This window comes from Trichoplusia ni, chromosome 8 (genome assembly GCF_003590095.1).
Source record: "Trichoplusia ni isolate ovarian cell line Hi5 chromosome 8, tn1, whole genome shotgun sequence".
NCBI lineage: Eukaryota > Metazoa > Arthropoda > Insecta > Lepidoptera > Noctuidae > Trichoplusia > Trichoplusia ni.
Window position 1 is genome coordinate 9,867,596 of NC_039485.1, and position 21,107 is coordinate 9,888,702.

The window sequence follows — 21,107 nt, forward strand, 5'->3', positions numbered from 1 at the left end:
GGGTTCAGAACAATGTATGTGATGTTGTCCGCATTTATTTATTTATTAAGTTTGATGGCGTGTTTATATACTCGTACCTTAAAAATAACGTGGAGACAGATGTGCTTGGCGACACCAATGGGTCTATAGAAGTGCTTGTGGTTGTATGGAAAAACATTTACGTACTCGAAATATAATTAAATCATCAGATAAGTCATTATATTCTAAATGTAAGTTTCAATTAAGATGATGTATTGAAGAGAGCACGTAGTGTTTACATTGAATGTTCTAGCAAATTATTTCCTCTGTACGAATAAAATACTTTGAAAATGAACTCCGTCGGGGCCCACTGGAAATGCCGTTCAGTAGCAATTAAAACTTTCTTACTGATCAAACTTTTACAGTCACATCTTCACGAGGGCAAGTTGGCCGTGGAGTCTGAAGGAGCGTAAATGTGACTACAGTTACCTAGCAAAGTGACGTCACTAACATAACTTACTCGACGTACGCGCAACTACTAACTGGCTATTGTACTTCTTGTTCGTGAAGTACCCGCACCTTGTATATTATGGGTACATCGCATTTATTTGTAAAGACCTGAAAAATAAAAAAGGTTTTATTTAAAATTAATACGTGACCAGAATGTTTGTGCTCATCGTATTTTTTTTTAATTTAATGTGTCGTATAAAAAGATGCATCTGATAATTTATGAATACCGTGGTATACGTGCAAAATTTCATATAGGTACTCAAACGTGATCGTAAACTCTCCCCAACCAAATTCGACGAATTATATTGATTCCATATTAAAATTTCCTGTGCTCGCCGAATTGTCATGCTATAAATTAAATTTATTCGTTTATGTGAAATAATTTAATAACTCAGTTATAAAATGCGTATGACGATGCTTGAAACTAGCATAGAAACTTTAGTTTTACGAACTTCTTTATTATGTGTGAATACCGGTATGAAGTGTTTGCTTCATGCGTGCACACCAATGAAAATAAACACTTCATCATGCATGAGAATTCGGGGAGATAATAGAGTCGCATAAAATGCTTGGATTTTACGGCTGCGTTGTTTTCAAATCATGTTTTATTCGGTGGAACGTGAGCTCGTTAAAACTTATATGAAATAAATCCTCACTATATTTTGAGGTAAAAAATCGTTAGGGACGTCTTTGGGAGTATTTTAAGAACGTGACATTATACCAGATAACCGCTTTGTACTTATAAAACGTGGTGAGAAGTTCTCTATGAATACAAACCCATAACTATGTTGTTATAGTTAGGCACCTAAAGCAACCTTTATTTGAATATGCGAATCCCTGAATTTTAGTAAGTGTAAATAATAATTCAAGTTTATATAACTTGAACATCATAAAGTTCTCAAACTCAAAACTCAGGGGTTCAACTTTTACAGACTACGACAGGAACAAAAACTTTTCAACCCATTAGCGCAGCTAAAATAAACTTTAAAAATTCTAATGTAGGGTAATAAATAGCATGACGTTAATCGGCAAGTCACCAACTTAATTAAACGGGAGAAGAAATGTGGTCGAGAATGGCGCATCAGTCAAGTGAGGCGGAGCTGGTAAACCCCCTGAAATCCGTGTAAGCCCGACGTCGCTATAAGACGCGGCGCAGTCTCTGACAGATCACTTGTCAGTGTCCCCTGTTTCACTCGCTGCAATAACAATCCCATCTTTTATGCAGTCCTTTTGATTCTTTTCTGCATTATTCATTGTTATAGCTATTACGGTACTTTGCTTCTTTCGTGTTTTTCCTTGTTTGTCGACATCAAATCATACTTATTGGCTGAATAACAATATGTTTCTATCAACCAGTATTATGATTTCATTAGCATACAAGTCAATTAATAAATACGAGTTCATATTATGCACAATAACTGAACTGCAATGGAGCCCGCTATCGGTTCAGCTTATGCAGTATCTAGGCTGTTAATTAAGCAGTCTGCATGCAATTTGCATCTAGGCGGATTGGAGTCGCGAACTTCTGATTATTTGAATAAGATTTCGCAGAGCAATATTAAGGAAATTATTCGTGCCACGGAGCACTAAGTAGACTCGGCGCAGAATAAAGTAAGGTGCCTACTGTCGGAACTATTTAACGAAGACGTAAAGTGCTCTGTTTTCAGCATTGTATTAAAATAATACATGTCTTACTGTAACCAAGAACGTTAGGAGTTTATGCAAAAACAATGGTTGTATGTTAATTCATGGTTGGGCATGAGCAATGGTTAGCTTATTTCGCGATTTATTCCTATCGAATATGTTGTTCTGTATAAATAATTTATTTAACATAAATATTGAAGACGTAGTCAAAGGCCGGCCAAAACACGATACATATTATCCCGGTCACAATCAAACGCTTATCTTTGTTTTACGAGTGGGCGCCGTTCCTATGTTTCATGTGAGCTCTCGTCTCATTTCGCTTAGCTTGACATTTTGAGTGCCCCTGACCATTCTCTTCTTAGATATAGGCCGTCATAAATATAATCTTACTTAGGGGTGACATTGTGTGTTCTTTTTTCACTTAATATTTTTCCTGCTAAAGGTCCCCGGCGGCGATTACATAAACAGGATTCAACCGCGACCTTAATGCGCCTAATAAAGTTTTACGATGGACCCTTGGCAAAAACGTGAACGTTTCAAGGCGACAATGCTTTTATCTTTTCTGTTTTACTGATTGTTTTGTTCTTTACAATTAGGATTAGATATTGTATATTGCACATAACGTATAATATATGGCACACAAAGTTTCCAACGAACAAAAAACAACAATACTTTTATTGGTTTTATACGTCACTGTCCTTTGCTCTGTCTGGAATGTTTTTGTTTAAAGTTAAGATACAAAGTTTATATTGCTGAAACAAAATTGTTGTTCGTATATCGAGGCTCAGAGCTGCAATCAATTGTCTTTCTATCTGACTTCAATCAACGCGACTGTTGCGGGACACACTTCATCAACAAATGTCTACAGCTCCCGTCTATCGAGCGAATAAAGAAGTTTTGTTTTCAATTGCTAAAATGTAAACTGGCTCGGCACAAAGGACTGGCTTTGTATATTCTATTTTATAAGAAAGTTTATGCAATGAGTGTTTCTACTTCAAGATTTTTGATTATATTTTTCTAACTGGAGAACATTTCTAGAAATCTAAGATGTGCCGTATACAAAGTTTGTTAAAAAACATCAAGTCTGTTGGAAACGTGATCTACGTAGAGAAGTTGAATATAACATAAATTACCGCATGTTGTAGTGTGTTCTTGTGTTACGTAACTTCCAGTAATTAGTTGTTACACGTCTCTGATGAGCGAGCGCCGTGATCGCAGTTGCTTTACATTCCTGAACGCCGAGGTTCGTTCGGAAATCACTTCTCAGCTTTCCTGCTTCTCTGACGTTGATGTATGGTCCATTTCTTTCACCAAAGTTAATGTCATCGATTTACCGTACCGTGCAATAGCACCATGTTAAAAATGTTAGAACATTAACGAAAAATAAGTATGAGAGCAGCTTTACGTGGTGTTCATTCCAAAAATAAAATAAAAAACAATTTTATAACACGCAAACAAAGTATTTAAATCACACAATTTCGGGCGTTAATATGAAATTAAGTAAATGCCTCCCTAAAACACTTTTAACAAATGCGACGTCTACGCATTTTATAAACATTTGTTACAGTTTATACTTTATTCATGCAATTCACAGCGGTAAACAATTTTATTTACTTAAGTGATTTATGTAAACACTTGTTTCTAAATGATTATGGCCTGGAGTCTGGAATTAATGCAATAAATCAATGTCAGGACATGTTTACGAGCTAACAGAGTTAATTCCAGTGTGACATGACGTTTATATTCGTGAATAATTGTTGATTGCTTGTACCGTGATGCCACATCTAATGCAATAAACTTAATATAATTATCATAATCATGTTTATCAGCGTATTGCCAGTGATGCGCCCTTAATTTAATAATTATACGATTTATGGGGTGGGTCGTACTAATATGTTTTTTTGTGGCTTAGATTTGTTATGGTCTTTAATTTTTAGCTCAGTCTGTATTAAGAGAATGGACCTCACCCTTCTCTAAAGTGTCAGAAGGAAGGTAACGTTTTAAAAACCTTTTACACATTACCTTTTAAGTTAGTGTCATATGACTGCAAATAGCAGTCATGGTCCACCATTCATCACCATGTATGGTGTATTTTTCCTCTATAACAAAGATCGAGGTTAAGCTAAGGTCGAGGTCATAAATTTATTGAAAAATAAATTTGTCGATAATAATCAAATATTTTTGTTACTCAACCGATTTGTATTTATTTCTTTTACCGATTTGTATTTGAACCCTCAGTCTTGCGAACCCTACTCGCACTTGACTGATTTGTAGAGTGCTACTAAGTCACTATAACACACATTAGCATACACATAATCGATTATACAGCAATAATTGAAATGAAATTAATTATGCTATTAATGCTATTAATGAGTAGTAACGGGGACTCTCGCTGGGGACTACACTGTTGAATGAGGCATATCATCAGAATGTCGGGAATGTTTAATGAATGTAATGGAAAATTATCGGTTAAAAAGATTTATTATGCATGAAATCAGAACAAAAGTACAATGGAACTTATTGTTTGCTTTATGCAATTGATGATCATTATCAACAAACTGACTAAACAAACTGTTTGACTGCTTCTGTTGTTGTTGTGTACAATGACTAAAGTTGTTATTGTCACCTTTGCTGCGTGCTTAGAAGGTGCGAATTGAGGAAGTCGTTAAGTCCTTAATTTATAGAGTCTTTTTGCTGTAAATGGATTCGAAGTGTTTTTAGTCAACTACCTAAACCAGCTTATTCACTTTTATGTTCCTTATTTTTAGATAAAAATGTAGGTGAGAGGCAGTATCGGTTTCCATGTTTGTTTTTTTTTTAATAATTTGATATGTTAAATGTATCCATTAACATTCAGTAACATTCTTATAAATTTACATTGAGGAGGTCTTAAGAAAATATACACGAATTAGGGAAAAACTTATGTTAAAAATAAAAGTCGTAAAACTTCTTGAGTACGCCATAAATGATTAAATTACCAGCTAGTTTTAGGATTTTATCTTTATTTAGACTAGGTTTATGTAATATCCTGCCTGGATTTGAAAGGACATTACAACTGATCATCAGCATAGCATGTCAAAACTGGGGGCACAATTTATCGTGCCTTCCTAAACTCGGAGAACCTAGTTATGGCATTGTTGGTCACCCACCCAGGGAAGGACCGTGTCAACCGTAGCTTAATCTGTGATCGATGAACTTCTGCAGTAATAGATTACCCACGAGCTTCTCTGAAACGACATTCCAAGTAAATACTCTACATTTTAAACATTTTGATGTGATTCTGATTAATTCAGTGATTTATTTAAAATATTTTGAACTCTCTCATACTTTTCTTATTGAACCTAACTAAAACTTAAAAAAAATACCATAAGTTTCTCAAGGAATAAAAAAATGCGATTCTCACAAACAGCCTTACAGATACTGGTCAACAAATCTGTAGGTGAAAAGTGAAGAACCTTAAGACACATTTTATGAAGTATTCAGTAGAGCTCATTAAAGATGTTCATACCCAAATTCATGTCTAGGGACATAATGTTATTTAAAATTTTACATCTGCGAAATAAGCGGCTGTTGGACTTAATGTCTTTTACCATTTGATAAATGCTGGTTTCCTGAATAAAAATAATTTAAAACATAAAAATGTCAAAAAATTGACTTAAGGTCTTTTAGCTTTCACCTACAGAAATAGCTTATTATATATATTTAAATATTTTCTGTTGTCAAAGCAATGACAGCAATGTTTCTCTTTATAGCCAAAGAGATAGACAGTAAATAAGGCAGATTCTGTAACATAATAATATAGATTTTTGGGCTTTAGCGGAACCGACGCGTGACGGTACAAATCGTTGCAGATATTTAAAAGTTTATCAGTCCGTTCACACGAAAGCTAAATTATTACACCGTCAGATATCACCCTGAAATCAGATCGATAAAAGCTGTGTCGTGTATAGATATTTGTTGTTATATTTATCTTTCGTTGACGTCACAATCATATCAATAAACACACCCCCGATACCGATACTTTTTTGTTATTCTTTAAACATCGGAAGTAAAAACAAAATGCTACGTAGCGATACTAACTTGTATGACGTCACGGCTCGATATGTTGGTTTGTTTAGTGCCTACCCTACGACGCGGCCGGACGTTCTGTCAGTAAGACTAAATCAATGCTGTAGGTCAAACAATTATCTTGCGTCTCATTTCTCGCTTTAAAGTAAACGAAGCCAAAGGTCACATCGATAAAACTTTATAACGTTGACACAACACTTTTTATCGGAATCGCGTTTTGTAATTATCGAGACACGAGTCGAGCGTTTTTACAATCAAGTTATGGGAGTTCTTATCAATGGAGGTTTAATTTACATAACATTTTAATTTGTCCCCTTTGATCAATAGGATGATGAAATAATGATGTGATGCAAGCAACTGAAATGACCAATACATATTGTGCTATAGTACCTACTTATCTACCTATAGGTATATATATATGAGAAACTAATCCATAATAATAATATCATTCGAGAAATGAGTATCTAATGTATATCATTAATAATATGCCACTACTTTCACACAATATCTCAAACTAAGCACTAAGCAAAGCTTGTATTATGAGCGCCTACTAACTTGCATTATGACTTTGTACTAATAATAATATTCTGATTATACTGACATATTTCCAAATACATACAAATTCATGACATAGATACATACCACCCAGGCATAGAATCGAGTTTAATCGAATGATCGTGCTCACCACACAAACGTTTGCTCTGGGTGGACTACAAAGTCTACAAACCACGACCACCAGTATAGCAGTCAGCGCCACTATCCAATGTACTGGACAACATGTTAGTCGCTAAAACAAAACAGATGTGTTTTCGAAAATTAATTGGTGCAAAGACATTAACAGAGAGATCGACATTGATAGCTACGTGATGTTAATGAGATGGCTTAATGAGCTTGTTGTTCTTATGATCGACAGACACAATCGTATTAACTCCTTGTTTTACGAGCACATTGTTCCAACATTATGCATTCATCTTTAATTCCTATCCATTTAGTCTCGAAAACGAAGTAATAAAAGACAAACACTTAACATTGAGCTATTTAACGCGGAATATGGCAATTAACTTGTTAATTGTTCGTTGGTCGTATCATAAGATCGATCAATTGAAAGTAATTTTCTTCTTTAACTTTTCCTTCTTCTTAAACCAAGTTTTCTTCTGGTTTCGCATGTATCAGAGTAAAATCTAGAAAATAAGGGCTATGTTGATATAAAGTAGGTTGTGTCGTTGAGTTCAGGGTGCACGGTCGGCTCGCGTGGCGCGGTGACGTGTTCGCCGCCATTTTAAATAGGGCGAGCGCGCGCGCAGACCATCAGTCGCCTGGTAGGACGCGAGAGCGCAACTTGGTCATACGAGTTCGCGAGCTTTACGTTATCGTCAGTCGAGTTTCAGTCGCCGTCGCCGACGCTCATACGTTTAGTGACCCTGAAAATAAGTTTGTTACTCAGTTTAAACATGATCGACGTTATTCAAAAACCGAGAGATGGCTGCCTGTACGAAATCAGACAGAAAGGACATAAAGATACCTGTTACGTGGTCGTGCCTAATACAAAAGTACGTTTTGTTTTTAATTCTTTACTTTATTTACGACTTAGCCTCGTGATAACGCAGTAGCATATTATTATCGCTTCGGCTTTTGATAAAGATACCATCGCGTGTTATTTAATTTATTACAACCGGTTCAGTGCGTATTGTAAAGTACTATTTGAATAGTTCTTCAGAAACCTGTAAGATTTTCCTGATTCTCTATGAACACTGTTTAACATAAATATTTTGCATTGTTTCAGGATCTGGTTAAGAGCCACTTGATGTTCGCGGTGCGCGAAGAAGTCGAAGTACTAAAAGAGCGCATCGCCGAACTCATGGAGAGGATCAACCAGCTCGAGGTGGAGAACACATACCTGCGCGCGCACGCGAGCCAGGACACGCTGGCGCAGCTGCCGGCCGCGGCGGGCACGAAGCCGCCGGCGGCGCCGCAGGGCCCCCAGCCGCCGGTGTCGTAGGGCGGCGGCGCGGCGCCGCTGAACACGCCCGCCGGCCCCCGCCGGCCTCGGAGGTCCCCGGCCTCCCCTCGGCGCGCGACCCCGCCGCCCGCCCGCTCGGAGTCACTATGGCTGTGCTATGTTAATTCGTAGGTTAACAAGGAACGAGTGTAAGTACACCGGTCGAGCGCCGAGGGACGCTGCGCGCGCGCACCGCGCCGGCGCGTCTGCTGTCCTCGTATAAATCACACAAGTGTCTAGTTAGAGCTGTCCGAGCCGCGCACCGCACCACCAGACATTATGCTTCGGATTCATACATATTATATATTTTTCTGTTAATAATGTAAGGGTGCAGAATTTCGTGCTAACTGCCATGCTTTTGCTACGCATCTCAGCAACGAGTCTTAGTGTTTTGATGTACGTCGTGTATATTTTTTATTTGGTTTGACGTTTAGATATCGCTATCCACGTAATGTATTCCATTTAAGATAACTATAAGACGTGTGTTAATATAGTAAAATGTAATGAAATAATTGAATATTCCTATGCATTGAACAAGGACTGTGTGTTAATTTATTATCTATCTATTTTTTTAATTGTAATTTAAGTTATTTATCACTATTCTCTGTATGTATACTGCGTTGCATTAAATTGCAAGTGTTCCTGTAGGGCCGATAATAATGATCTGTCGATAGTAAGGTAACTGAATGCATCGTGTGCAGTTTTCATTTAGTTGGTACTCTTAAAATAATTACATATTTACGATAAAATATAAATGTTGGAATGTATGTTATCCGCAGTCGTCATGTATAATGTTATACCGAGCAGTCGTTTAGAATTAGAATCGTTGCGAGAATGTGACCTCGTGCGATGCTGGCTTTAGTGGATTTTGCACGCTGAAACCGAAAAAAAAATACTATTTTTATTCCAACCCTATGATAATGGAGTTATATAGTAATTTAACATTGTATTTTTTTAATAATTAAATTGTTTGTATATAGTACAAGTTGTAATAGAATTGTGAGTCGGAACGATGTATATAACGAAAGAATGTGATTATAGGAACCGATTCCGTAGTCTGCCTTCAAAGGATGGTATCAGATGTTATCGCGAGAGGTATATCTAAAACGTTATAATTTAAAATATTCGCTGTATTTAAATAGCTTGGTTGTTTAACATTAAACAAGCGAACAAAGTGGCTGGTGACTGATTGTATGGATTGTAACTAGTGGGATGTGACGTGATAGTCAGGCTCTATGTTTGTTTCAAAGCCAAAGGTAGGAAGGCGTGTCCCAGCGACTGAAGTGTGACTATTTTACCTATAGAGTAGTATTTTGTACAACGCTACTACATATGTATGTGTATAGACGATTTTTGTTAGGTCTTCATAATTATTGTGAATATACAGTAATTTACTCCTAGACGCATTACTCTAGACCTAGATATGATAATATGAACTATATTATATACCGAAATTTGTAAATATACTGTAAACAAAAGTCCATTGTAGCTTATGTTGACCAGAAAGGTTCCTCATACCCAATAAATGCAAAACTACTCAAACTTTTGGTGTTATTTGTTATACCCTTGTTACTCTCCTGAGGAAATGAAGCAGAGTTTTCGGCCTTATTATCCCTGCCTTACCGGTAATTTCACCAAACCTGTTTTACGAGACGAGAGTCTGAGAGAAATATACTAAGAGACAAGGGAAAATAATGAGTAAACGTAAGTATATTGAGAGACAATAAAAAATAATCTAAAAGTAAATTGCACAAATCTTTAGCAAATCGCAGGGTTGTAGGTGCAGAAATGGTATTAATAATTGAATATTAAATTGAAAAAGAGCATAATTATAAGAGTACAAATACCCCGAAAGTTTTTGTTTACATTGTGGTATCAAGCGTAACACGCTTCTCTCTGTTTTGGGACAGAAAAAAAAAAAAAAAAAAAAAAAAAAAAAAAAAAAAAAAAAAAAAAAAAAAAAAAAAAAAAAAAAAAAAAAAAAAAAAAAAAAAAACAGATCCTCTGTTGACAGGACCAGGATCACGATTCAAGGTTTCAATGTTTATTGGTTTGATTCAATGTTTATTGTTTACTATTTTCCCTGTCGAAACGTTGAGCGTAACAGCGCCATCTAGTAGTTGTCAATATTTTGAAATGTCCACGAAAATTCTGTATCCGAATACCCAGTAGAACTCACTTCTGTTTGTGAGCGCCATCTGTTGTTATGGTAAAGTAAATACAGATCGGGCGAAGACCTTTAGCTTAAAATTGTTAGTGCTGGTAGCAATAGATGGCGCTGTTTTCAGTTTACTTTCGATATTCTCAATAATGATTTTTGAGAACTCTTCTTAAATAATATAATAAGTATGAAGACAAGTTAATTCGCTTTTATTCTCACAATAATTCTGGATATTGCTTTGGTCACTATTTTCTTATGGTTTTGCTTCTGTCTCTTCCGCTACTCACCGAGAGATGGCGCTATTAACTATTTATCGTCGTTGTTTCATTCCACTTCTTATTCATATAACACAAACCCAAACAAAAAATCTTATATCGTTTAAACATAAAATCTTATTTTAAATAAAAGATTGAACTACAATGTATGCATAAAAATTTGTCTGTTTAATACCTAGATCAGGTTCACTTAGTTCCTCCGCTTGCAATGTTCCCGGACACAAACACAAATCATGCTAATATCAAAACCCTATTACTTTTTAAATAGGTTAATCCTTTAAAAATATATTATTAGAAATTTATAACTGTAAAAAGATGTAAATAGCATTAAGTTTAATTAGAATACCGGATGTATTGCTTGTGTGAATGCTGCGATTTTACAGCAGTGTGCGAGAATATTGTAAGCACCGCAAAGCTTTCATCTGCTGTACCACATTTTAAACAAATAAATACTTGATTTGAAGCTATGTTTTGTAGTCATCGTATAAAATTCCTAACCCCTTTGTCTTCGTGGTTTTCAACTACATAATACATACTAGAATTATTCTACATTCGATAAAATCGTAAAAAAGGTAGAAACTTTAAGTACAATGATATCACTTTGAAGAAGTTTTGTAGTCAATAAAAGAAAAACTTAGCATTTTTATTTATTTATAGCCTATTGTAATAAAGATAGAACATAATATAAAAACTATACCTGCTGAGACAGAAAAAGTTTTAAAACGAATAGTGCAAGTGTCAGTTGTTTTAGCGTTTCATACCTGATTCACGGTATGTCATGTATTAAAGCATTGCTGTAACCGATCGAGTTCTGGAATGAGCTAGTGTAAACAAGATAACTAATTCTCACATGCTACAAATGTCATATACGCGTTCTGGTTACGTGGATTTGATTTTATCTGTCACTTCTCAGTAATGTCATAAGTACTGAAAAGAAAACAGAAATTTTATAAACATTAATAAATAATGGATAATATGAGTTTAAAAGAAATACAAAGCAAGCTATTGCTTTGGGAGGCATCGGAAAATGCTCTAGCGCCTTTAACATCCGATCAAAGAGAAGCAATACTTGATTTAGAGTCGTTAATACTAGGCGGATCAACTGACATAGATAATGTTTGTATTATTCGTCTTATTATAAAAATTTGGTACAAACATACTTATGAACTAAATTTGCTCCTTGATTTTGTTTACGATGTTCAACAATAGTTTTATACGTTTGTCAGTTGGCATCAATTTATTTCTCTCATCATTGTAAAAGTTTGTAGTCAATAAAAATACTGTAATCAGATTGCATTTTTTTAGGAGAAAGCACAAGTTAAAGACTCTGAAGAGGTAGAGAGAGCTATGCCCCCTGTGGACACGACTTATGATTTCCTAGAGTGGTATGAGAGCCTCTGTGATGGTAATCTGAAGGCTGACGATACACCGTATGAAGCTTATCACAAACAACTGAGTGACCGGCGAAATGAATGTGTAGCTTTGACTGACCAGGTCTGTTACTTGTTTACTGTTTGTCTTTAAACCTAGCCTTCTAATAAATTTCATAAAAGTCAAAAATAATATATTGTACATACTGTATATGACCGAGTGACCGATAGACAGCTGAGCCATAGTTATAAGGGCCTGTTTCACCTTAAAAAGTGTAAATATTAGCAAATGAACACTTGTTGATATATGTGGTGTAAACAAACTAAGAGTCTGAATTACAAAAACTGTTAAGAATAGACTGTATTGAGTTGACTACCAATGTACAATGATAGAGATGTACATTTTTCTGGAACTACCCAAAATGCATCCATGCATACTTATACTACTTAAAAAATCTCATCCTACTACTATTATAAAGGCGAAAGTTTGTAAGTATGGATGTATGGATGTTTGTTACTCTTTCACGTAAAAACTACTGAATGGATTTTAATGAAACTTTAGCACAATATAGCTTATACATCAGAATAACACATAGGCTAAAATTTTTGAGGTTTCTAATGTGAGGTCGTGAAAAAGCACATTTTTTGCGCTTACATTGCAAACGCTGACTGAATCCTACAAGATAGATAGAAGGCAGATAGATAGATAGAAGGCAGGTATAAATTATAACTTATATCTTCTAACCATGCGGACGAAGTCGCGGGCAACAGCTAGTACAAATATGATTTTACTATTTGAAGTGCCTAAATAAGTGAAATACAGTTGACATAGTGGAATGGCTAATATTGGCTAAGATAACTAAAGCAACATTATATCAAATATTTTCCAGATCGGTGCCACCATGTCGGATCTAGAGAAACTGTCAGAGCAATACAACTTTGTATCAAATAAAACAAATGCATTACACATGATGAGTGAACAACTGCTCGCTGATCAGAACAAGTTGTCCAGTATTGGTAATAAATTAATGTTTTTATTATTCTTGTAGTAATTAGCATGTTATGTCTGTATAATAGTCTGGTCCCTTCTTCCATTCATTTTTCGAAGAAATTAGCGCTGTTTATGTAAGTTCTTATGTGTAATATGATTTTAAGGATATTTTGGATATAATTATGCTCTCTTTATAAAGACACATTGATGTGTGGCTAAAAATTCGTTTTCACAGTATTATTATTATTTCTGTAGTATGCGTGTTTGTATGTTTGTTACCACATAACATAATGGCTGGACCAGTTCCATTAAAATTTGGTAAACAGAGGTAGCTGACACCTGGGATTAAAAGATCTCTTACTATCCTTATCTTAATTTTATCCAACTGCATTTAAGACGGGTAATGTTTTTTTGTAGCAATAAACAACTGCCAGTAAAATCCAGAAGCCAATGACTAGACATAAATAATAAATAATATGAATTTTATATTATATCTAAAGAGTATAACTTATATAACAAATTATAGAAACTATAATTAAATATAAAAAATATATATTCCAGGTGACGAAATCAAGCAGAAGCTGCACTACTTTACACAAGTGGAACATTTGTCACAGAGGTTGAATAGCCCGACAATGTCTGTGAACAGTGAGACATTCTTCAATGTGCTGGCTAAGATTGATGAGTGCTTGGAGTACATGAGGAATAATGTAGGTATTATACTCGAAAAACTTGTTAGTTTACAAGTTAACATATTGGTTTTGAGAGATTTGGAAGAGAAAGGGGAGGCTTTTGCCTAACAGTAGTATCTAAAACAGGCTATATAGAAAAATAGAATGAGTTAGGTTGTGTTTCTGACTTGAATGTTTGTTACCCGCTACACAAATATTCAGTTCCTAAATGTAGCAGTTGTCTTTTCGAAGAATAGTACTACACGAAAGGTTAAGTGGTAACACTTTCTGTTCTTCAACTCTCTTAGTCCGTTAAAATGTGATATCCGCACCAGAGAGAGAGCGTATAAAACCCAATTTTGTCCATTCAAACACTAAAAATCAGATTCAAACCAGACATAGTTCATTCAAACAACATATCATCCTCACCTTTCAGAACAACTTCAAGGAATCCCACACATATCTGGTAAAGTACCGTCACCTTCAAAACCGCGCCATCTCTCTCGTCCGCTCCTACGTCACACACGTGCTGAACCACGCCACGGAACAAATGCTGGCGCCCAAGGAAGACGAGCAGAACGACCAGGAGAGCATGGATACCGCTTATGCAGTGTATTTCGGTAAATTTCAAGCGGCGGCACCTAAACTAAGGATGGTTATCAGTGAGATTGAAGCGAGGGCTGAGAAGAATGATGAGTGAGTTATTTATCTATTCTTTTTTGGTTTCTTCAACTTGTCTCATTTTATGTAAAGGACTTGCTCAGAGAACTGAATATTCTTTCATGATAATTCGCTCATTCAAATTACACCTTTGAAGAAAAACTTTCTACAAAATAAAAATCCATGTAGTATACATTTAGTGAAAGCTGAATTTTTTAAGTATTCATTTCAAAATTTATCAAGGTAATGTTTCAGAAGTAATCTATAAACTGCATTTTTTCCCAATTTCCACCTTTATCCGTTATAAGTCAAAGATCGGATTTAGGTTGGACATCAGGGTGGATTGCAGGAATGAAATGACGGGCATTCTCTATATTACTTTAAAAGTAAATATTAAAGGTTGACCTTATAGAGAAAGTCGTATAAATATTTTGAAAAACTAATTTGTAAACCCTTTGCAAACCATTTCCAGCTACGCTTCCCTTCTGAGCGACATCCAACGTGAGTACGCCCAGCGTAGGTCTCGCGTAGCGGGCGCGGCTACGGGCGGCGCGCTACGAGCGGCCGCTGACAAACAGCTACGCGACCACTGCTCACTGGCGCGGGCCGCCTGCTCGCTACTGGCTCATGCCTGCAGGGACGAATGCGCTTTGTACAACCACTTCTTTTCTAACACGTCACCGGCGCTAGAGTAAGTAACTTCTATAAAGTTATTAAATTGTGTGATAACTGGCGGACATTACATTGATTCAGACCGTCTGTTACCATCTCATAAACAATGAAATGTGGCCGCTGTAACAACTAACAAATAATAACTGATAGTAAATATTTTAAGTCAATCTTGTACAGCAAAAGTTTCCTTTTTCTTTCGCCTAGATGGATAAGAAAGTATTGTGCGCAAGTCCGATTCGTATTTTGGTCGGTTTTTATTTATTACTAACAAAATTTGTTCAATCATTACAGTGAGTACCTGCAATCACTCTGCACCGGGTTGTATGAAACGTTACGGCCTCACATCATACATATCAACCACTTGGAGACCCTTGCAGAGCTCTGCGTCATACTCAGGGTAGAAGTCATTGAAGAACAGGTCAATAATGATCGTGAGTATATTACTGATATAACATACTTGATCAGAAGCATGTTCAAATAAAGTGGTTAAACATAAAAAGTTCAAACTTCAAGTACCCCATAAAAAGAATCTATTAGCTGATCCAACTTTTGATTAGAAATAAGTTTAAACCCCTGACAAAAAGAGAGGGGTGTTATAAGTTTGACGCGCCTGTCTCTGGCATCATAGCTCTCGATCACATCGAGTCATTTTAATGTAGCTTATTTTATACAAAGACATGTTTGATAAAAAGTAGTCGAGCCAGTTATAGAAGAAGTTCCCCTCCCTTGCACGGTCGCTGAGTAAGGATCTCTGTTGCCCTCTGTCCCGGCCGCAGCGGCGCGGCTGTGCGCGCTGGGCAGGTGCGCGCGCGCGCTGCTGGCGGACGCGCAGGAGCGCCTCGTGTTCCGCGCGCACGTGCACCTGCGCGCCGACGTGCTGCACTACCGGCCCGCGCTCGGGGACCTCGCCTACCCCGCCAAGCTGCTCATGATGGAGGTGCGTCCGGCTTGCATACTCATTGTTACGAGAGGATATCCTCATGTTTTTGCGTCTTGGAGAAGGCAGACTGGTATGCTTCGATGAGCAAACTTAAGAAAGAAGCTACCCTGAACTGGGAGCTGTGTATGAGAAGCTACGAAGAATATGATCGCAAAGTCCTATATGTTCATCCTAAAAAGTAGTAAGGCCTTCTTACCCCCACCTTTTTAGGAGATATCAACCAATGATCGAGTCCAGTTCGAGCAACTCAGATATATACACAAACAAAAACTTAGCATAGCTCTACATGACCTAAAACAATGAAAACCACCCTACTGCTATGAAACTTGTTTCAAGCTTAAACATATAGATGGCGTTGACAAATAATAGTACTCGGTTACTAATAATTCTTCATTTTTCATTATTTCGATGTAATTTTGATAATTTCAACTTCATTCCATTTACAGCAAATCGCGATGTCCATCCAAGAGCAATCACTAAAGCGGAGTGACTCCCGCAACTCAATGGTGTCCGATATATCAGCAACATCGCAAGAGGTGGCCAACATCAACGTAGAAGCCCAGAGAAGGCCCCAGGCCTCTCCTGCAGACCTGCACGGGATGTGGTACCCGGGCGTTAGGCGAACTCTAGCCGCACTCTCCCGGCTCTACCGCTGTCTAGAAAAGAAAGTCTTCCAAGGATTAGCTCAAGAAGCGATATCCCTATGCATCCAATCCGTTGATAATGCTACCAAACAAATATCAGCCAACACAACTAGTATCGATGGCGAACTCTTCCAGATAAAACATCTTCTGATCCTCAGAGAACAGATTGCGCCTTTTCAGGTTGATTTCATAGTCAAAGAGACAACTTTAGATTTTACAAATATGAAAAATGCAGCGTATGGCTTGATGCAGAAACCGCGGCAAATATTTTCACTGAATAGTAATAATGCGCTCTTAGAGTTCTTGTTGGATGGTACCTTGTTGGTTCGGGAACATCTGCTAGATTCGAGGAAGGAGGTTGATAGGCAGCTCAAGTATTGCTGTGAACTGTTCATCAAGGATGCCACAGAAATCCTGGCTGGGCCTATGATCACTTTTATTGAGAGGGTGAGTTGTTTGTATTTATTATTACTGCGCAGTTTCTACAGACCGGTCTAACCAAGGGGTATCGAGTTGCCCAAGTGACTTGGTTGAGGAGGTCAGATAGGCAGTCGCTCCTTGTAGAACACTGGTCCTTGGCTGCATCTGGTTAGAATGGAAGTCGACCCCAACATAGTTGGGAAAAGGCTAGGCAGATGATGACCAGTCCAATTATTAAAAAAAAAATACTTTCAATCAAAGAACTGGTTGTTTAGCGTGTAACAAACCTAATTCAAATATCAAATAATATAAATTAAGTACAGAAAAATAATTATTTTTAAATCTTTGATTCTATTGCGGTTTCTGTAGACACTCGAGAACATGTCATAATGTTAATGAAATATGCATCATCTTTCCAGGCCCAAGCATTTACTCCAATAGAGCAGCTAAAGTCCCAGCCGTGGGCAACGCCTGAAGAAATGGCGGTGGTCGTGAAAGAAGCGCAAAAGAGGATTCGAGCACACCTCGCCCCGCTGCAACGGTCCATGCAGCTGTATCTAGCGAATAAAGAGACCGAGTTCATACTATTCCGACCTATAAGGGTATGTATAGCAAATTCTATACCTCTAAATTTCAGATCTTAAGGGAAAACTATAAAGCTGAATTTTTCAAACAAGTTTGAAACGCACTTTAGCCAACTGCAAGAAGGTAAGAATACATGAAGGTTAAATCTAATTCGGGAAGTGGACTTTTTTTCATTATTTATGACATCATTAATAGTAAGAAGTAGGGTCTATGTTTTGGAATTAATTTAAAGCGAATGTTATAAAATTTGAATAGATAGTTTAATACAATAACTTACATAAAGAATACGCCTTATAAGTTTTAATCTTTCTATTATACTAGAGATATTCATGACCAAATCTTATCATATCAAATTTATACTATGATAAATTCTTAAATGTTTTCGGTCGACTGGTGTCACACTTCAACACAGTTATTTTACTTAGTATGCGTAGATCCAAGTGGTATAGGTCCACCAAATCCAATGAAAATGTCGCGGGTTCGATTCCCGTGTAGGACAAGCATTTGTGTGATCTACTAATGTTTGCTCTCAGACTGAGTTTCTTTGTGCATATAAATTGAGTGTTTCAGAAACCCTCCGCGACATGGAAAAATAATTCCCTAGTGTCTTACTTCTATTGTAAGATAATAAAATTCACCTTTTTCCAGAACAACGTGGTTGGCTACTTCGTACAAATTGAACAGCTGATAACCAACGCGGGCTACTCCTACGAGGACACTCTTATCGTGGCCTGTCCTACACCAGAGCAAGTCTCCGTCTTCATATCCTCAGCCAGCCTCATCAGCCACAGCGAGCCAGTACAGCCGTACGGCACTAAGACCAAGCCAGGGGTTATAAGGAAACCTAGCGTTACTAGTGTACCCGAGAAAGAGGAGACCGGTAAAGACTCTGCCACTATTACCGTGTAGTAGAGATATGATAAATAGAATACACTTTTTGAGGCTACCTGCCCAAGGATCAGAGCCCGGTGGGGGAGCGGAATTATAGACCAAAAGGGTTACATAACTAGTTATTTGTACCGTTACACTGTATGTTATTAGTTTCGCTGATTTAATTATATGGTGTAGAATAACGAATATATACTATTCTATAATATAATTCTGTTACTTCGCTCTAGAACCTTGCTTTGGTTCCATGGACAGCTTTAAAGTTGCATCAGCCATATTGGTTACGTCACTGGCGAAAATAGGTCGGATATCGATTAAGTTTTCTTTGGGCATGGAAGGATCCATGTTGGATATGTTTCATTCTATGCTCTAGTATTTTTTTTGAGTATTTAAAGTCTATTCTCCACCACTTCGTAATTTGATGATGAAATTAAGAAAAACCTTGACAAAAACATTGTATGTCTATCATGTTCATTTTAATCCTTTGAATTTTTCTTAAAATTAGTTTTGTGAAAAACAACCAGCCCACATGTAACATTGATTTCACAGACTGATTTCAACTGCAACACGATTGAAGAATGCTTTTTGAAGTCTTCTTTGGTAAGAAGTGTATTCTATTATTTTCTGTAGGACATAATGTTCTGTAACTATATAACTATGTATATACTACTCTTCTAGTAACTATAATACTATGTTTTAGCTGTTACTTAGGTACCTATGCTCATGCAAATAAAGTAAATAACATATATTTAAAAAAAACTCATGTATATTTACATATTTATTTTACTTATTCGCCTATAATAAATACAGATTCAACCAAGACATTGTGTTTTATTATAATAAAACGACAGACATTGGGAGGAAAATGTTTAATTTAATCTGTTCCGATCTTAACTGATTTAAATAATGTTTCTAAAATGTATACTACAATTGTTTACACCCTAAGCCAGTACATTCCAGCGCGGAGCCTGGTGTAGTCTGGCAGACCCTCGGTAGGTCCGACGGCGGCGACAGCGGGGCAGCGGTCATACAAATACTTATAGCACACATCACGAACATTTTGTACAGACACAGCTTCAATACGGGCATCTAACTCATGGATGGGGATACGGCGGTTGTAGCACAGCATTTGGCGACCAATGTCCTCACACACTGGGGTGGTGCCATCAAGCTGCAGGAGCATGTTGGTCTTCAGCAGGTTCTTGGCACGCTCAACCTCACCATCAGTGACTGATGTGCAGAGCTTCATCCATTCCTTCTGGATGTTGTACACCATGTCGTCTAATTGCAGAGGCTCGGCTACAAAGTAAATGCCCCACAGTCCAGTGTCTTTGTAGCAGGTGTTGAAAGACTGGAAGCTGTGGCACAGGTTGCCAGCTGATGCAGCGCGCGCCAGGAATGAAGCATTGTTAACGCCACCACCCTGAGAGCGGTCCCAAGCTCCAATAAGAGTGTTAGCAACCATCAGAGGAATGTTGTCAGCATCAGTCCAGCCTGCACCTTCAACAGCGATGGCAACATGAGCAAGAGGCATAGAGTCGTCTCTCACTCTGATTTCAGAGCCAGTGTAACGGCATGGGGTCAACTGCACATCTGTCACAGTGTTTTTCAGACCACTGAAGTTCTTGTTGGCAAGGTCAACTAACTTCTGGTGGTCAACTCCACCTGCTCCAGCAAGCACTATGCGTGAGGGCTGGTAGTGGGTCTTGATGTAGTTCTGTAGGTCGGCCTTGGAAATTTTCTTAATGTTCTTGGTGGGTCCCAGGATAGTCTGGCCTAGGGGTGTTCCTTGGAAGGCAGTGGCATGTAAGTGGTCAAATACAACTTCCTGCAGGTTACTTTCTACATCCTGCATTTCACGAAGAATGACACCTCGTTCTCGTTCGATTTCGGGCTCTGCGAGCGATGAGTTCTGAATGATGTCAGCAAGGATCTCAACAGCGGCGGGGACGTCGTTGGCGAGGCATTTCGCGTAGAACACGGTTTGCTCTCGAGATGTGTAAGCATTCAAATGGGCGCCCATGTTCTCAACAAGCAGTTCTAAGTCAGTTTGAGACCTCTTGCTGGTGCCTTTGAAAGCCATGTGTTCTAGGAAATGGGCGACTCCATTGTTTTTGGAGTTTTCGTACCTGGATCCGGCATCAATCCACAGTCCTACGGTGGCTGTCGCAGAACCGGAATCTTCAGACGCAACGCGGATTCCATTATCTAACACGGATAGTTTTGTTGGTGGGACGTTTACTAGTGCCTCTTTGTAACCAACATTAGTGGCCAAACAACGAACCTGATTGCCCTGTTTTGAGATTAATCTCAAAGTAGTCGCCACCTTCAACATTTTTGCCGTGTTTCTGATCCTTTTTTATAAGAATATTTGCTTGCAGATTTACGTAATAAATGGGCAATAGTTCCAAGATGTCAAAAAAGGGTAAAGTAAAATGTTGCAATGGTAAAAGTTATAAATCCTACTTGATAACGACTTAATATAGATGTCTTAAAACTGAGATTTAACATATCCAATTGATCATGAATATTGGTTTGAATTTTAAATCATGGGCATTTTAAATACTATTGTAAATAATTATGTAGGGAACCAATTTATTCTATTTTTTAGGTTTCTACCAATACAAATATTTTATTACTTGCAACTTCGT

General features: G+C 37.4%; 3 protein-coding genes across 4 annotated transcripts; 2 read left to right on the forward strand and 1 right to left on the reverse strand.

Annotated features, from left to right (window-relative positions):
• Positions 1–7,265: 7,265 nt before the first annotated feature.
• LOC113496586 (protein bunched, class 1/class 3/D/E isoforms-like) lies at positions 7,266–9,721 on the forward strand. The gene is made up of 2 exons (XM_026875858.1): positions 7,266–7,730; positions 7,964–9,721. The coding sequence occupies exons 1-2, from the start codon at positions 7,632–7,634 to the stop codon at positions 8,177–8,179; spliced, it is 315 nt and encodes a 104-aa protein (XP_026731659.1). The 5' UTR covers positions 7,266–7,631; the 3' UTR covers positions 8,180–9,721.
• Positions 9,722–11,532: 1,811 nt separating this feature from the next.
• On the forward strand, positions 11,533–19,276 carry LOC113496363 (conserved oligomeric Golgi complex subunit 3). 2 transcript variants are annotated; one of them, XM_026875550.1, is made up of 12 exons: positions 11,533–11,731; positions 11,921–12,109; positions 12,876–13,002; positions 13,538–13,686; positions 14,084–14,343; positions 14,780–14,998; positions 15,271–15,410; positions 15,756–15,916; positions 16,366–17,010; positions 17,403–17,585; positions 18,217–18,448; positions 19,006–19,276. In XM_026875550.1, the coding sequence occupies exons 1-12, from the start codon at positions 11,582–11,584 to the stop codon at positions 19,008–19,010; spliced, it is 2,460 nt and encodes an 819-aa protein (XP_026731351.1). In that variant the 5' UTR covers positions 11,533–11,581; the 3' UTR covers positions 19,011–19,276. The 2 variants fall into 2 exon arrangements, with proteins under 2 accessions (XP_026731351.1, XP_026731350.1); XM_026875549.1 differs by having other exon boundaries at positions 18,217–19,276.
• A 34-nt stretch (positions 19,277–19,310) lies between these two features.
• Positions 19,311–20,893, reverse strand: LOC113496365 (mitochondrial-processing peptidase subunit beta). Its single transcript, XM_026875551.1, has one exon. It carries the CDS (start codon positions 20,789–20,791, stop codon positions 19,391–19,393), a length of 1,401 nt encoding a protein of 466 aa, XP_026731352.1. The 5' UTR covers positions 20,792–20,893; the 3' UTR covers positions 19,311–19,390.
• Between the last annotated feature and the right edge of the window lie 214 nt (positions 20,894–21,107).

Coding starts and splice junctions, on each gene's coding strand:
- LOC113496586 (XM_026875858.1), top strand. CDS start 7,632: ATGATCGACGTTATTCAAAAACCGAGAGATGGCTGCCTGTACGAAATC. Junction 7,731..7,963: donor TGGTCGTGCCTAATACAAAA/GTACGTTTTGTT, acceptor GCATTGTTTCAG/GATCTGGTTAAGAGCCACTT.
- LOC113496363 (XM_026875549.1), top strand. CDS start 11,582: ATGGATAATATGAGTTTAAAAGAAATACAAAGCAAGCTATTGCTTTGG. Junction 12,110..12,875: donor GTGTAGCTTTGACTGACCAG/GTCTGTTACTTG, acceptor AATATTTTCCAG/ATCGGTGCCACCATGTCGGA. Junction 15,917..16,365: donor CCAAGCTGCTCATGATGGAG/GTGCGTCCGGCT, acceptor TTCCATTTACAG/CAAATCGCGATGTCCATCCA.
- LOC113496365 (XM_026875551.1), bottom strand. CDS start 20,791: ATGTTGAAGGTGGCGACTACTTTGAGATTAATCTCAAAACAGGGCAAT.